General features: G+C 38.6%; 1 protein-coding gene across 1 annotated transcript in view; it reads left to right on the plus strand.

Annotated features, from left to right (window-relative positions):
- Positions 1-7: 7 nt before the first annotated feature.
- The window catches only part of LOC107670362 (nuclear pore complex protein Nup205-like), a 21,879-nt gene continuing 5,240 nt past the window's right edge, over positions 8-16,646 (plus strand). Inside the window, 34 exon segments of the mRNA XM_016462933.1 lie at positions 8-117; positions 916-1,058; positions 1,414-1,585; positions 1,696-1,840; positions 3,419-3,578; positions 3,667-3,895; positions 4,040-4,204; positions 4,467-4,642; positions 4,870-4,986; positions 5,203-5,340; positions 5,466-5,616; positions 5,726-5,934; positions 6,520-6,702; positions 6,882-6,932; positions 7,780-7,989; positions 8,092-8,329; positions 9,278-9,467; positions 9,609-9,729; positions 9,812-9,890; positions 9,964-10,128; positions 10,234-10,358; positions 10,459-10,573; positions 10,892-11,041; positions 11,122-11,196; positions 11,300-11,457; positions 11,852-11,890; positions 11,892-12,044; positions 12,155-12,359; positions 12,471-12,569; positions 13,061-13,206; positions 13,318-13,631; positions 13,719-13,857; positions 15,047-15,173; positions 15,264-15,337. Of these exon segments, the coding sequence (XP_016318419.1) occupies positions 90-117; positions 916-1,058; positions 1,414-1,585; positions 1,696-1,840; positions 3,419-3,578; positions 3,667-3,895; positions 4,040-4,204; positions 4,467-4,642; positions 4,870-4,986; positions 5,203-5,340; positions 5,466-5,616; positions 5,726-5,934; positions 6,520-6,702; positions 6,882-6,932; positions 7,780-7,989; positions 8,092-8,329; positions 9,278-9,467; positions 9,609-9,729; positions 9,812-9,890; positions 9,964-10,128; positions 10,234-10,358; positions 10,459-10,573; positions 10,892-11,041; positions 11,122-11,196; positions 11,300-11,457; positions 11,852-11,890; positions 11,892-12,044; positions 12,155-12,359; positions 12,471-12,569; positions 13,061-13,206; positions 13,318-13,631; positions 13,719-13,857; positions 15,047-15,173; positions 15,264-15,337 (4,989 nt within the window). The 5' untranslated portion in view covers positions 8-89.

A 16,646-nucleotide genomic window follows, 5' to 3' on the forward strand; every position in this document is an offset into this window, starting at 1 on the left:
AAAAAACACGAATGTGAGTTTAAAATAAACGTTAGAAACCGAAAGTTTCACACCGGCAAAATTCGGGGCAGCCCTGTCACGCTTCAGACATGGCGACGCAGATGGCGGTAAATTCAGGTATTAACGTATATATTCTATATTATAAACATACTTCATATTTTTACAGTATAGAGTACTGACTAATGCACTAGCCATTTAAACTAATGTAATTCAATAGAATAGTGCAAATACTTGTTCAGTTCTCCACGTTACCTTCATTAGTAAATATGCTTACAGTGTGTAGCTACATGCGTCATATTACATTCATTATTATCTATCCACAATATTACTATTATTAAAATTATTATTATAGGAAATGTTACGGTAAGACCATAATCTCTGTGTGACCAGACAAAGCAGTTTATTTGAAACCTTTAATGTCTCTTAAAACTAACTTATGAAGACGGTCTTTACTTGTAAGTAAGGTTAATAAATGGTCTCAGTTAAGTCTAAAAATGAGTAAGAATTAGGATTGAGGTGGTTTTATTAAAAATACGAGTCTCTTTTTGCGGTATGGCATATGTGTTGTTATATTAATTTTCACTCTCAGTCATCAGTGGACTTTTCCATTGTAATTAATGGTTGCCAGTGAATGTTGATATCCATGCTTCATATGTGTCTTTTGACAGCCTCCTATGTTAATGATCATGCAATAATAATCAATCTTTACTTTTAAGTCAAATCAACTCATCAAAGTTGCACTAAAGAATTTTTTTTGACCAGTTGTTTATTATAAATTGAACAGGAATTACCAATTCAGCTAATACACTGTTTTCTTTCAAACGGCCCACCACACCACTTTCCCAATTGATAATGTTTATACAGAAAGAATTGATTTTGTAAATTCTATGTGACATACTGTGAATCTGTTTGCAGGAGCCAGTCTGTGGGGCCCACTGAAGGAGCTCTGGGAAGCCGTGGAGGGGGCCATATGGAGACGACAGCCAGAGAGTGTTCATCTTTTAGATCTGCAGTTGAAGAAACACAAACCCTCCTTCCTCACCCTCTTCAAAAACCCAGTGGGTTTTACTTTCTATAGATTCAAAACATTGCATGTGGAAAATTGTAATTGTACTGTAATTAAGTTTGGTGAATTACAGGTGCATCTCAATAAATTAGAATGTCGTGGAAAAGTTCATTTATTTCAGTAATTCAACTCAAATTGTGAAACTTGTGTATTAAATAAATTTAATGCACACAGACTGAAGTAGTTTAAGTCTTTGGTTCTTTTAATTGTGATGATTCTGGCTCACATTTAACAAAAACCACATTCTAATTTATTGAGATGCACCTGTACTTGTAAAATGCTTCAGAGCTTCAAAATGCATTCTTTGTTGTAAAATACAGTATATATATTTTTTTTTTGCAAAACAGATGAAGAGTGCAGAACAGAGAGAGAAGGTTCGGAAAGCCAGCACAGAAGGCATTGCTATTCAGGGCCAGCAGGGAGTGCGACTACTTCCTGAGCAGCTTATCTCAGAAGCCTTCATCCTTAGTGACCTTTTTGACCTGGGAGAACTAGCTGCCCTTGAACTGCTGTTGGCAGGTACACACACTGAACATACACATTCAGTACTGCTGGAATACACATTGCTCATATTGTATCATTGCAGTGAAATTGCTATGCAATAATGTGATCTTCATGTGTATTTTTAGGAGAGCACCAGCAGCCTCATTTCCCCGGCCTGACTCGAGGCCTGGTAGCTGTGCTCCTTTACTGGGATGGCAAACGCTGTGTGGCCAACTCCCTTGGCTCGCTCATCCAGTCCAGACACGGGAAGACTTTCACACTTGACTTGAGGTTTGTTGCTTTCCCTTCATGCAACAAGATCTAGCTCATTCTCCCATGCTTCTCCCATACTTCCTTTTCAGGAAACACTTTATCCAAGAGGTTGACAGGTTATTGATTGCACACTTCAACAACTTTCAGGATATTGGAAATTTAGGATTTTTTAACTGCAAGCTATTGCAGACCACATGAAATCGAAATCCTCTGTAGTCCCATTTAGCCACTTGTTACTGTGCGTTCACACCGCCGCCGTCGAGAGCATCAAAAATCGCTCTGGCCGCCCTGCCAACAACGCTGTAGAAAGATTCGTGGACGCTCTGACGTAGATCGAATGCTTATCTTGTATTTAAAGGGGACGCAAAGCAAACAAGCTTGTTGATCTTGTGCAGACTGACCACAAGGAGGGTAACGTTATAAGTTAACCTCATTAAATATTGTTGTGGACGAAGTATTAAGATCCTTTACCTCATAATGTATAAAGCACTAATACCACACTGTAAAAATACTCTGATACAAGTAAAAGTCCTGCATTGAAAATGTTACTTAAGTATAAGCAGGTATAAACATTACTTAATGTAAGTATAATCAGGAAATTTGATTTAAAGGTTTAAAAGTGAACTGGGACTATTATACTATTATTTATTATGTCATTAGATTATTATTACTATAATGTTAATGCACATCAGCAACTCACCAGGAACACCAACAATCTCAGACAACTTGGTCCACGCATCATTTTTTTTAAAATTTATGTCCCAGTATGCAAACAGGGACACGTCATAGATTATTGGGAAACCCGCCACAGCAATAATCAACCTCTCCTCCATTTTGCTTGGGAACTAATGTGGTCGGAACCAAAGTTTACATGACTGCGTTCTCTGGAATCCTCTCAAGCGGTGGACTTCTACGTTCCGATTGGTTGCCGCCAGATGCCGCCGAACCGCGTCATAGCTCATTACCATAAAGTTGACCTGATTTCAACTCACCTCGACGCCCTCAACGTCCAAGTCGCGCCACGCCGCTGCTCGACGCTGGCTCACATTGAAAATGAATGACTTCCGGCCACTTTGACGCTCTTGACGGCGGCAGTGTGAACGCACAGTTAGCAACCATCATTTTCAAGACATGTAAAAGGTTAAAATGTCATAGAATAACACGTGAAAATATTTATTGTGTTAACCACAGACCTTCTTTCAGGCTTTTAACCAAAAGCCATTTAAAAAAACCCATTGACTTATGCGTGGTGGAACTTGTTTCTGGGTTTTAGGACTCATTTCTGTACTGTATACATACACATGTGAACTTAAAAAAAGGACAAGTCCTGTGATATGTCCTTTACCAGCATGCTCTTTCAATAGATTTTAAGTCAAAAGAGGAAAGAAGTTAGAATTTTTCTAACAATTTCATATACTGAATGCCAATTCTGTCAGGTAGCTTGTAGCACTGCACAGTGTTCATTACAAAAAGCAAAAACAGCAACAACAACAACAACAACAACAAAAAACAACTACATTCATTTGTGTTTTTTATCTTACGTTTGTTGATTTTTAATGTAATTCTTTGGTATTGTCATGTTTTCTTCTCATGTAGTCCTGAATTGGTAAATCTCACCACACGGTTCACAGATGAGCTGATGGCTCAGGGTTTGACCAAACAAATCCTGAACTTGATCTCAGATGTCAGTGTGACCCGAGAGTTTGAGAGGCTTCAGAAAGAGAGGGGCCTTGGCAATGAGAAACACAGAAAAGAGGTAAAGCATCCTGTGCAAATTGATGATAATTACATATGCAAATTATGTAAATGACCAATTTGTAATAACTGTTATTCAAATGGTGCAGGTATCCGACCTCATCAAAGAGTGCCGACAGTCACTGGCAGAGTGTTTGTTTGCATGGACATGCCAGTCACCTCTAAGCAAAGAGGACACCTTGACCCTCATCGGTCACTTGGAGATGGTGACAGCAGAAGCTGATGGCTCATTGGATAGCGTTAACCTTGCTTTAGTCATGTCGTTGCTTTATTGCCTGGATGTTAGTTTTCTGGAGCAAGGAACAGAGGATAGAGAAGGTATTCATGCTTTGTTGCAACCATCTTTGGTAGCTATAAATGCTTTATTATTTTCCACACTCATATAAGTATGATTAATAGAAAATATAAGTTATTTCTTAGTAGAAATATTACGTTTTCACAAACACATTTTTTGTTCATTAGACTTGCTCCAGGCCTCGCCTCTACTGACGGAGAAGCAGTATGTGGCTGCAGTGCACAGTCGGCTGGTGGAGGGTCAGGGCTGGAAGCTTCCAGGACTGCAGGCAGTGGTTCAGCTGGCCTGGGCTCTGTCTCTGAGGGCCCTGTCACAACTTCCACAGGGTGCAGGTATCAACACGCCTTTCATAGCTCAGGCTATTGTTAATTTCAAAATCAATTTTACTTTAGCTCTCATGATCTCCTGATACATCACAGGTACTGTGTCTATGCATGATCTCTATATACTGTTTATACAATAGTTTGTTATAGTAGATGCAAATAGTAGCTAAACCCCGAAAATGCATGAAAACATTTAAAAATGTGTAAAACGTCGCTTTATGACTTTATAGGTTAATATACTCTCTCCCACTTTTGGTAATTTTCTTTTCAGCTCTAGTGGAGTTTACAGAGGCAGATGAGGCTCTGGCGGACCAGGCACTGTTGGGAGGTGTCTTCCTCTTTCTGACAGAGGGCATCCTAGGAAGTGATGACTTCAGCCAAGAAGAATTCTACACCCGCCGACTGCATTCTCTCATTACTGATTTCCTGGCTCTCATGCCAATGAAGGTGCGATGAGAAATGTTTTTTTCCAGATTCTTTGATAAATAGAAAGTTCAAAAGAACAGCATTTATTTGAAATGTAAATATTTTGTAACATTATAAATTACATTTCTCTCACTTTTGATTGATTCAATATATGCTTTCTGAGTAAAAGTAATAATTTCTCTTAAAAAATAATACTAATGCTAATGAGTGCGTATGAAGATAAGTTAAGTGAAGAGTGTTATTTGCAGGTGAAGCAGTTGCGTAACCGTGCTGATGAAGATGCTCGACTGATCCACATGGCTCTGCAGATGGGCAGCGAACCACCATCATCTCTACGCAAGGACCTGGACCACCTCATGATACTTGTGAGCTTCCGTTTACATTTATCACATACTACATACATAATGTTTTCTTCATCATTGCAGATCTCTTTAAAGCCAGGAAATGACTTGCATCTTCACATATTGCTCCTAAAATTTTATTCATTTTATTTTAATACGTAATAGCATTATGTCACACAACATTACTTTTGAACTATTGTAATTAATGCTGAAGAATGGTGTGTTTTTTTTTTTTTTCAGATTGGAGAGTTTTACAGTAAAGATCCATTTGAACTTGAGCTGGCCCTGGAGTTCTGGTGTCCATCAGAGTCTCTTCAGCACACTTCACTCACCGGATCTTTTCTTGGAGTACCACTCCAAAGACCCCCTCACAAACAGGTGTGAGAAGAAACCTCATTCTTGCTAATGATACTAAAACTTACTAAAAGTATTTTTATAGAAAAAAACCTACTGCTTTGAATAAAGTGTCAAATTTCTGTATATATTTGTGTATGTTACCTCAGGTGGTTCTCTCCAAGTTTGTGCGTCAGATGGGTGATCTGCTCCCTGCTACTCTCTATATCCCTTACTTGCGTATGCTGAAAGGACTTGCTAATGGTCCTCGGTGTTCCCACTATTGCTTTAGTCTGCTTAAAACCAATGGAGCTCCCCATGGTAACTGCACCCTCAGATCTTAAAAGAGAATGGTGTGATATGAGTGCTGTGGTAAAGCATTGTAAGTCACGTGCACTACCATATAAATTTGTTTATATGGCTGTTTCAGGAGAGAACCGGCAGGCTGGAATTTCAGGCAGTGTTGTGTCATGGGAGCACTTTTTCCATTCTCTCATGCTCTACCATGAGAACCTGCGACGAGATGTGTCCAGTGCCGACAGCATGCAGTACCGCCACCCACCCATCAGAGGCATCACTCAGAGAGAGCTGGAAGGCCTCACTGCATTCCTCCAGCTGCTTACCACTATCATCACCTGGGTAGAGCACACATACATCACAATATAATGACTGATTAATTGAACAAATTCAATTCTAAATTGAAATGTTGATGGTTTAATGTTTACATGAAACATCTTATTAAACTGTATTGTACATCAACATTACATTAGCTATCAGTCACCCTGCTTTCTAGATATCGACCAGTTAAAAAAAAAGATACACACACACACACACACACACACACATACATATATATAATATATATATTTGTTTTTTTTTGATGACTGAACATTTTGACTAAATTTTATTTGTAGCATACCTCTCTTCCTGATGGTGTCATCATCTGAAACTTAGATTATGAAAATTATGTATTTTGAATGAATATTAAACAGTTGGCCCATTTCACTTTCATTTCAAAGCAAAAAAAAACAAACAAAAAAAAAAACGTTGAAATTGAAATATTCCAAAATGAATCAAAATGGAATCAAATCGAATATGAATCAGAACTTGTGAATCAGAATCAAATTAGGAAACCAGTGCTGATGATCAGCCCTCATTACATCATCAAGCAGATGAAATTGCTCTTGGTATATCAGTGTTCAAACATGTCCTTACATTTTTCAGAGTGAGAATGCGCGTCTGGCTCTTTGTGAACACCCTCAATGGACGCCTGCGGTGGTGATGCTGGGATTACTGCAGTGCAGTGTTCAGCCCGTGCTGAAAGCTCAAATCTTGCATGCGCTTGCTGCCTTTGGCAAATCTCCCGAGATCGCTGCCTCCCTCTGGCAGTCACTGGAGTACACACAGGTTGACTAAAACTTCGTCATATAATGCAAAACTGACCTACAATAGAAGAATAAATGTTTAAATTTAATTATCTGTACTAAATTAGAATAGAACAATAGAAATAGTGCATTTTAGTGCGTTTTCAATTGAGTTGACTTGATTAATATGATATTGATCATTGTTGTATTTTTCCATCTCAGATCCTGCAGACAGTGAAAGCCCCTGGACAGAGACAGGCTGCTGGGATTGAGGTTAACTGTGTTTCTTATTGCATATACTGGTGTTAGGGCTGCATGATTTAGGAGAAAAAAAGTCTACTTGTGATTTTTCTGATAACAATTGTGATTGTGATATAATTTTTTTAAAGATTTAATAAAAAAAATATTAAAAGATAATACATTTTATTATGAATTATTATTGTTATTTTTAAAGCTCCAGATTTGCTGTGCTTATTCGTTCACAATTTGCCCCAAAATTTTGTGATTATTTATCAACGTGACTATATAATGATGGTAATGATGATTATTATTGTTGGTAAATAAAAATATTTACAAAATAAATAACATGAAAATTAAATATATAAGAAAAATAATCATTTTATTTTATAGTACAATTGAAATACTGTAATATACAATAGTAATATTTATGACTGTTTTAATTTCTTAATTTTCAAACATTAAACCATCAAGTTTTTATTTTGGTGGAAAACAACAGGGAGCCCTTCTCATTACAAGTTTGGAAAGATGGTTGATGCATTCCCAGATGTATGTTATAAGTGACCCAAACTCAAGAGAGAATGAAGAGATGAGTTTGTGAACATTTACTGTGAACAGAGCCACTTTGAGACACTGAAAAAAAAAACGGATCATGAGCTGCTCCTGCATAAAAGATTACAGTGCCATACTTCAAAATACTATACAAGCAACACATATATCTGTTTAATTAAATGACAGCTTTTGTGATTTGATAATTGCACTAAGTCATGTTGCGATTTTGATTTTATTTGATGAATTATACAGCCCTACAATGTGTGTTTTTATATGTATACATTATATATGTGCTTTTACTGTGGAACTAATTTAATTTGCCTCTTAACAGGTGGAGCTGAACGAGATTGAATCGAGCTGTGAGGAGTATCCTCTCACAAGGGCATTTTGTCATCTGATCAGTACTCTGGCGGAGAGCGCACTTCCAGTGAATCTTGGAGCAGGACTGCGTGCACCAGGCTTTCAGCCTTTTCTTGACTTCCTGCGTGACTCTGTGTTTCTGGCCTTCCCCACGCGTGCCTACCGTCGACCAGCTGAAAAGGTTTGCTGCAGCCTGCTAGACTTAAACATGTCTCTTATCTCAGCCTCGTCTCCATTTATGGTCGTGTATCTTTGTTGACTGTTTTTATTTCACTCTCTGTAGTGGGAGGTAGCTGAGGCAGTGCTAGAGGTGTTTCAGAAACTTCTGAGGGAATATGAGCCGCAGCCAGCGGACTTCTTGCAAGAAATGGTGGAACTTCAGGGAGAGCAAGTGCTGGCAAATAAGCCCCCGGGGCACAGCCTGATGTTTCACCTGCTGAATGACTCGCCCACCTTCTCTCTCTGCCTCAGCCTGCTTGAGGAGGGCGCTCGCCATCTTGACACCTATGCCCCCTTTCCTGGTAGAGGCCTGATCTATATATTTTTTAATATCCAACAACTCATTAAAATTCATTAAATCAGTATATAATGCTTAACAGATCAGTTATTAGGATATTAAAATTGAGGTAGATACCAATAAGCTGATTATTCTATACTATTTTATGTAATAGGATGAGGGCAAAACACTCAAAAAATAAAATCACAGTATGATGTATATGAAAAATGGATGGTCAATTTTAAAATTAAATATAGGATATATTTTAAGATTTAATGATATATATCCAATATTGACCATTACCATATAACCATTTTGAAACTGTTGTGTCCCTATTTAATATATGAAAACAAACTACCATTCACAAAAGTGACAGTAAAGACGTTTATAATGTTACACAAAAAAAATTCAGTTTCAAATAAATGCTGTTCTTTTGACCTTTATATTCATCAAAGAAGCCTAGAAAATGTATCACTAAAATTATTTTGTGAATTAATTAGCTGGTTTTAATATTGAGTTGACTTGATATCATTCTGATTTTTGATGGATCATCATCGAATACTTTAGTAATGGTTGTTGTTAAATATATTTTAAAATATATTAAAATGGAAAACTTAATTTTAAATTGTAAAACTGTTTCACACTATTTGTGTTTTTACTTTATATTTAAAAAAAAATACTTGCAGGCTTGGTAAGCATAAAAGACTTCTTTCTAAAATATTAAATTAGTGGTAGAGTATGAATGTATAGTTGTATGACATTTCTGTTTGGGTTTACATTAATGGGTCTATTTGGTTTTAAAGTTAATGTAATTAATGAAAGCTGTTAAAATACTAGCGATTTCTATATTTGGGCATTGCTGCTCAATGAATATTTTTGCAATTTTGACACTAAATGCTGAATGATACATTTCTAGATATGGATCAGTTTGTGTTTATTTGTTTATTATATTATGCTGGTGCTGCTATTGTAGGAAAGAAGCAGTTGGAGTCAGCAGTGCTGCACTGTCTGTGTTTGTTGGAGCTGGCTCTACAGAAGGAGGTGACGTTTATGGATCTGCTGAGAGAAAGTCAGACATCGCTACTCGTTGCTCCTGTGGAACAGCTCCTGCAGGGCGTCAGTGCTCAGAGCAGACGGGCTGATCACATCACCAACATTGCCAGGTCTGCTTTCTTCATTTACACATATATCTGCCATATATTGTTCCCATCAAAATCATTTCCCCCCAAATCATGTCAGAAATGCTTTAGGGCTAGTCTGATTCAGCAATACATAGGCTGATTTTACTTTTTTGCTCTTTACAGGTATTTGTATCACAGCAGTTCGAACCCTGATGCTGCTTTCCAGAGTGCCAAGATTCTGCGCCGTATCGCACGCTACCCAAACATCCAGGCCAGACTGGTTGGAGACTTCACACATGATCAGGTAAGAGACCTCACATTGTCTTTAGGTGATAAAATGGATTAGAGTTGCTTTAAGTATGACAGAATTGTTTTGTAATGAGTAGGCTGCGAGTGAGAAGTTGATGGCTGGTTTTGTGGAGTGTCTGGACAGTGAGGAAGCTCAGGAGGGAGTGGCCACAGACGGTGAGTCCTTAACCTGAAAATGACCATATATCATCTATGAATGGTTTAAAGCAGCATTTTTTTCTTGGTTCAGACTCAGACCCTGAGAAACGGGTAGGCAGGATTCGTCATGAAATCAAGATCCACATCCTGAACCTTCTGATCACCCCTCTGGAGCTAAAGGGCCCCAATCTGGGCCTGTATCTGCTGGGCTATGAAGTGAAGAAGCCAGTTTCCTCCACTAACCTGCAGGACCCAGGCAAGATCTCAACATGACTCAAACTCAAATGCAGGACTTTTATGTGTACCATGCTATGCCTGAAAATGTTTGGTCTTGTGACAACGTCATGTTTCCATCAATAAGGTGTTCTTGGCTGTCCACGGAGCTGCCTGCATGCGATCCTTAGTCTGCTCCAGAGGGGCAGTGAGTGGCGCTCTGGACCTGTGCTTACCAAACAAGCCCCTCAACTAGCTGAACTCTGCTACCAAGTACATACAGTTTAATTTACATTCAGACATTGTGATGCCCTTTATGTAATGTTAAAGTATGTAATTTGTGTCTGTGTGTGTGTTTGTGTGTTCGTACCAGGTGATCTATCAGCTGTGCGCGTGTCCTGACACTTCTGGGCCCACCATGCGATACCTCAGGACCAGTCAGGACTTCCTGTTCTCTCATCTGCAGCACCTGCCTTTCATTGTACTGGGTATGCTGCCTGTCTACTGTTGTTTTTTTTTACTGTATTTTTGACATAAGTAAATGCAGCCTTGGTGAACATTTGTCAAAAATTGCAAAAAACAACAACAAACCTTTGAACGGTAGTGTAATAATCAAACATGTTTTTTATTATTAGTAATTCGATATTGCTGGGAGTAAAACAGACACTCAAATTGTGGATTTAGTATGCCATCCAGACTCCTTTTACATTTTTAAAAATCTTTTATCTGATTTGCAACGCGCTAATCCTAATTTCACATACTATACTGTTGATCCCTCTGATTGATTCTGTCTTTATGTCCCACAGAGAATGAGATCGCTGCTCTGTCTCAGATGTCCTGGCTGATGAAAACTGCAGCCATTGAGCTCAGAGTGACCTCACTGAACCGCCAGCGCTCACACACACAGAGACTGCTCAACCTCCTCCTCGATGACCAGCCACACACACTACATGCAGGTAATGCACACACCCAGTTTTACTCATGATGACCAGCCAGCCACATTGAAGTAAACGCAATCATTGTATCTGTCTTGTAGCAGATGGAGAGACAGGCATGGAAGAGGAGAGTAGATCAGTCAGTGGTTTCCTGCATTTTGGCACGGTCTCCAAAGGTAAGAGAAAGTGTGCTTACATTGCAGTTTGTTCTGACCCTTTAGAAAGGAAGGAGCCATCTGATTTTGAGTAGAATTAGTTAATCATCCATTGCTCTTTTAGTACGCAGGAGGCTGCTGAGCGTTCTGGATGCCATAGACTTCAGTCAGGAGGCCCCGGAGCTTCTGCAGCTGGACTTCTTTGAGCGTGCTCAGATTGAGCAGGTCATCACCAACTGTGAACACGTCAATGAGCAGGGACACACGGTCTGCAACGTCAAGGTATGTGAATGGCTCACTGATCTCCTGCATGCATTAGACCTAATATTGTCATTTATTGTAAGAATAAACAATTAATATTTTCATTGATTCATCATGCTTTCATGCTTTCCCCCCATTTTCAAAAATTAAATTCAGGCCCTGAATAAATGTCTAAAAATCCTGATTGGAGTATCACTATAAATAGTTATAAATGATAAAAAGAAGGCTTTAAAAGATCGGTATCGGCAGATACTGCTTTCTGTGATCGGCCTCAAAAATCCTGATCGGAGCACCCCTAATATAAATATATTTGAATATATTAGATTATTATATGTAAGAAATTATATTTTGTAATTTATACTAATATACAAAAGATGTGCTTCCTGGTGTTTTTCATTGTCTCTGTTGGTATCAGGAGGTGAACTCAATCCTGCAGCAGGTGGTGGAGAGGAACCCACGTGCGGTGTAGTCTTAGTGCCAAGCGTCATGCTTTGCAGAGCTGGAGGAGTCTGGTGGAGACTATCCTTACGGCCTGTCCTTCAGAGCTCATCCCAGCCGACCAGCGCCAGCTGATCATCAGAGACCTGCTGCTGGATCTGCACGACAAGGTAGGAAAACTAATGGAGAGGAAGTGTGTCTGTTTTTGCATTTAGCAGACACTTTTATCCAAAGCGACTTACAAATGAGGATGTCTGACTTGCTTCTCTCTTTCCTGTAGGTGTTATCAGAGGATGCTGCTGGTGAATTGATGCCAATTGTAGCCGGGGCGGTCTTCACATTAACAGCACACCTCAGCCAATCAGTGCTGTCTGAGCAGCAGGGGGCGGGGCCAGAGGGTGGATCTGGATCAGGATTTGCTTCAATCGCTAACTCCGCCCTCCACCTCATCCTGAGGAAGCTACTGGATTTTACCTTGTGCACAGGTTAGAAGGGTTGCATTTTCAGGGTTGACTAATCAGCTAACATGGGTAAATTAATTCCACCATGTTAGAGGTTAAACTTCTTGTTTTACTCTGGTATTTGTTTACATCAAGGTGGAGGTTTCCAACGTCTACGGGCTCACCTTTATGGTGCTCTGCTCTACTACCTGCAAATTGCCCAGAAACCTGAGGAGCCAGAGACACTGCAGACAGGTATAGAAACAAGGATATGATAAAGCAAAGGTTTTACAATGTTTAACAATATTTTACTATTTGATTGCATATAATATTTAGGATTATAATATTTATATAATAAATATCTAAAAATAAAATATACATATAAAAAATATCATTTGAGTGCATATATTTAATATTATTTGTTATATTATATATATAAAATAATTGTATCATTTATCATATATAAATATAATTTTATATATGTAATTTATAACAATTATATTTATTAATTTATATTATTTAATTTTAATACATTTTTAGTAAATTGAGTATACCAAGTTTTTTTTTTTCAACATCAAAATGCTATGTGATTTTGGAGTCTTATGTAATTCTTGTAAGGAGTAATCGTTCACAACATCTGCCTTTGAAAAGCATGTAGGCTTTAAACGCTGTTCATAATGATATTATGTAATATATACTAATATATAAAAATAATATATGCAAATATTATAATGGTGAATTTACAGGTACCTCCATGTGGGAGCGTTTGACTGCTCCTGAAGATTGTTTCTCCAAGCTGCAGAGAGAGAACCTGGCCATCATCGAGAGCTACGGCACTGCGCTCATGGAGGTGGTGTGCAGAGACGCTTGTGACGGCCATGAGATTGGCAGGGTAAGAGCAAACGATTCAACAGCATCTTACTGAGTTATTAAGAAATTAGATATTACAATAACACCACCAAATGGCTAGTGAGTTGAGTTGAGGACATCATCTCTTTTTCAGATGCTGGCTCTGGCTGTGTTGGACAGGGTGCTGTCTATAGACAGACAGTGCCAGTGGCTGGTGTACCTATGTAACAGCGGGTACCTGCGTGTGCTGGTTGAGAGCTTGAGACAGGACGATGCTGACCTGCAAACTCTGCTCACACCTCAGCCTCCACTGCTCAAACCACTATACATCTATGAGTCCAAAATGGCGCTGCTGACCCGTGTGGCTAAGACCGCACAGGGTGCAATGGAGCTCCTGTGCTGTGGGCTGGTCGGTCAGCTGGTGGAGTGTCAGGTGTTTCACATGCTCCCTCAGAATGACGCACTCAGGTCTGTACTCTATAATCTAGAGACTAAATTATAGATGAACAGATGTCTTTCACCGAGGTCATCTTACTCTCTGTATCTCTCTTCCAGAGTGTTTGGGCAGAGAGATCCATCAGGGTTTATTCCTAGTCCTCTAGAGCGATACAGACAGATCCTGCTGCCTACCCTCAGACTGATGCAGGTCATCTTGACCTCCACCACCACGCATCACCAGCAGGGGGCGGCACAGGTACTTAAATATCCATAAAACGCTTCCTCTGAAACGGGCTGAATCCAAATTCACAAATTTCTGCTATATACAGGGTTCGTACGGTCATGAAAAACCTGGAAAAGTCATGGAATTTTAAAACACCAATTTCCAGGCCTGGAAAAGTTTTGGAAAAATAAATAAACCCAGAAAGTTTTGGAAAAGTCATTGAAATCTATTTCACAAAACTCTGTATAATAGAATTATGTTGAATCAGGTGCTGAATTTCGGTGCGGGATTGCGCATAGGCTATATCGCATCGTTTTACTCATTCCTGCAGCTTTTGACTTTAAAATGATGGATATTCACACATTTATTCAATAGCCTATAGCATGTAGGTTTGATGAGCAAATAATCAAACCTACAGACTGAGTCCAGTCCACACAGACTGATCAAATCAGTAATTTGAAAACCGCGTGAGTGATTCAGCTGTACGCGTCTTCTTCAAATGGCTTCACATCACCGCATCTTGTCTGCGCTACAAGAGCCGCTGCACGCTGCGATACAAGACTTTCACTCGCATTTCGGGACAGTTGACAGAATTGTCACTTGCCTAATCGGGTCATTGTTGCATCGTCAGAAAATTTTACATGGAAAAGTCATGGAAATTTATTGGTAAAAATGTGTACGAACCCTGTATATACTAAGCGAGTTAAGCTTGTTATGAGGAAAGTACGTACTTGTATGTAGTACTGTACTACATCTAACTGCATACTTAAGTATATCAGTATTGGGACATAGGTAAAGTAAGTTTATTTACACTATTGTTTAGAAGTTTTGGGTTTGGCGAGGTTTTTTAATGTTTTTCAAAGTCTCTTGTGCTCATCAAAGCTGCAATTATTTGATCAAAAATACATTCTTATTGTGAAATAATACAATTGGAATTATTAAAATAATTATTTTCTATTTGAATATATTTTAACATGGTATTTATTTCTGTGATTGCAAAAAAAAAATATTTTTGGCTTATCAACTTTTTAAAATATTTTTAAAATCTATAAAAAATGTTTAATTGAAAAATCCACTAAAACTAAAAGAATACTTACATTTTCTGAAATAATCTCATTATTATATATTATATTATATTATAAATAAAATCAATATATTTATTTTAGACAATAGACATAAACATACAGTTGATGTGAAGTAATCTGTGTGTGTTGGTTTGTAGGTGCTGCAGTGGCTCATTGTTCACTCTGATGTCATTCAGTCCATCCTGCATGGTCAGGATATGAGTATGGGCGCTTTACAGGAGCTCTCTCTCCTCACTGCCATCATCAGCAAGACCGCACTGCCAGGTACAGAAACAGCACAGCTGCCTCTACAGATGCTCTATAACACTGATGGATGACTAATGCTGTGTATCTCTATTTTTTTTTATGTTTCAGGAGCCCTTGAGATGGGACAGGAAATCAACAGTGCCGCCCTGATGGAGTTACAGGGACACATTGGCAGATTCCAGGTAAAATATAGAAAAAAGTCTTCAAAAGCTTATCTTTAAAAAGAATAAAAAAATAAAAAAAAAAGAGTAGTTCGGTCTAGGGATGTTCATTTGAACCATTTAACCGGTTAACCGACCGTAAGTTTTTTGACCGATTAATACAATCAGTTAAACGGTTTAAAAAGTCATTTAATTATTTATTTTTTCAGTAATTGATCAAAATATTTAAAAAGGTTTGCTGCATGTTTAAAATACGCTACGCGTATAAAAAAAATGTTTTTTTAGGGGGGGAAAAAACATAAGTCGCATTTTTATTTCATTCAGAAATGCCTAATGGCGACGCAAATAGTTTACAAACATTATAATAAACAATAGGGGTCGACTGATTATCGGCGCCGATATTAAGCATTTTTATGATTATCGGTATCGGTAATTTTCAAAACCGATTCGCCGATAAAATAACTTAATTTTGAAACGCGCTATTTGGCTCTGATGCAGCCTGTCAGAACTCACCACTCTGTGGCCTAAAGCAGTCTCTGCCCACCACCCATCTGATTTGTTGGGAGTCATGAGTCCGACCAATCAAAGCGGAATTCACTCTCACTCCGAAAGCGCTTGCTAACTGGAGCTGCTTCAGTGAACACGCATCCGTTGTCTCTCAAAGGGAAGTCAGCAGCAGACGTTGCTTAAGTTGCAATAAATCGCAATCCACTAACGTTACACTGAAGTTGCAAAACACCTCAATATTATCTATGATTTCCACGATGCGGAAAATGCGGACGGAATCGCGGAATCCTGTCATATAAATGGAATTTATATTTGTTTTTTTTATTATTTGTCAAAGTTTGGATGAATTAGTCAAAAGTAGGTCAGTACACTTAAATAGAGTCGCAATATGGACTAGTATCTGTAAATATTAAGCCGCAGCACACCAAAAATCCTCCCCGCCACGGCTGCATCTTCTCACTGACAAAACAACGCCGCTCGCATCATTCACAGTCAGGTTATTAGCAGAGAACACAGAGCAGGACTTGAATTTCGGCGCGGGATTGCGGCTATTAATAACAATTCTACTCATTCCAAAGACTATAGAATACCCTTAAAGGGACTTTGTCTTATTCCCACAGGTTCCGCGCTTATAACGCGATGATAGATGACGGAACGTATCATTTGCACGTCTTGAGAACTCACTCGCGCGCTCATTTTCTGTGCGCCCACAGATCGCGATAAGGAGAGTGACAACTTTTAATAGTTGTTAAGGGAGTTTGCAAATGTGATATTGATTTAATACAACAGTTCAATAAACAAGTACTGCCTGATTTTGCTCTAT

The sequence above is a fragment of the Sinocyclocheilus anshuiensis genome, unplaced genomic scaffold, assembly GCF_001515605.1.
Source record: "Sinocyclocheilus anshuiensis isolate Anshui unplaced genomic scaffold, SAMN03320099.WGS_v1.1 scaffold949, whole genome shotgun sequence".
NCBI lineage: Eukaryota > Metazoa > Chordata > Actinopteri > Cypriniformes > Cyprinidae > Sinocyclocheilus > Sinocyclocheilus anshuiensis.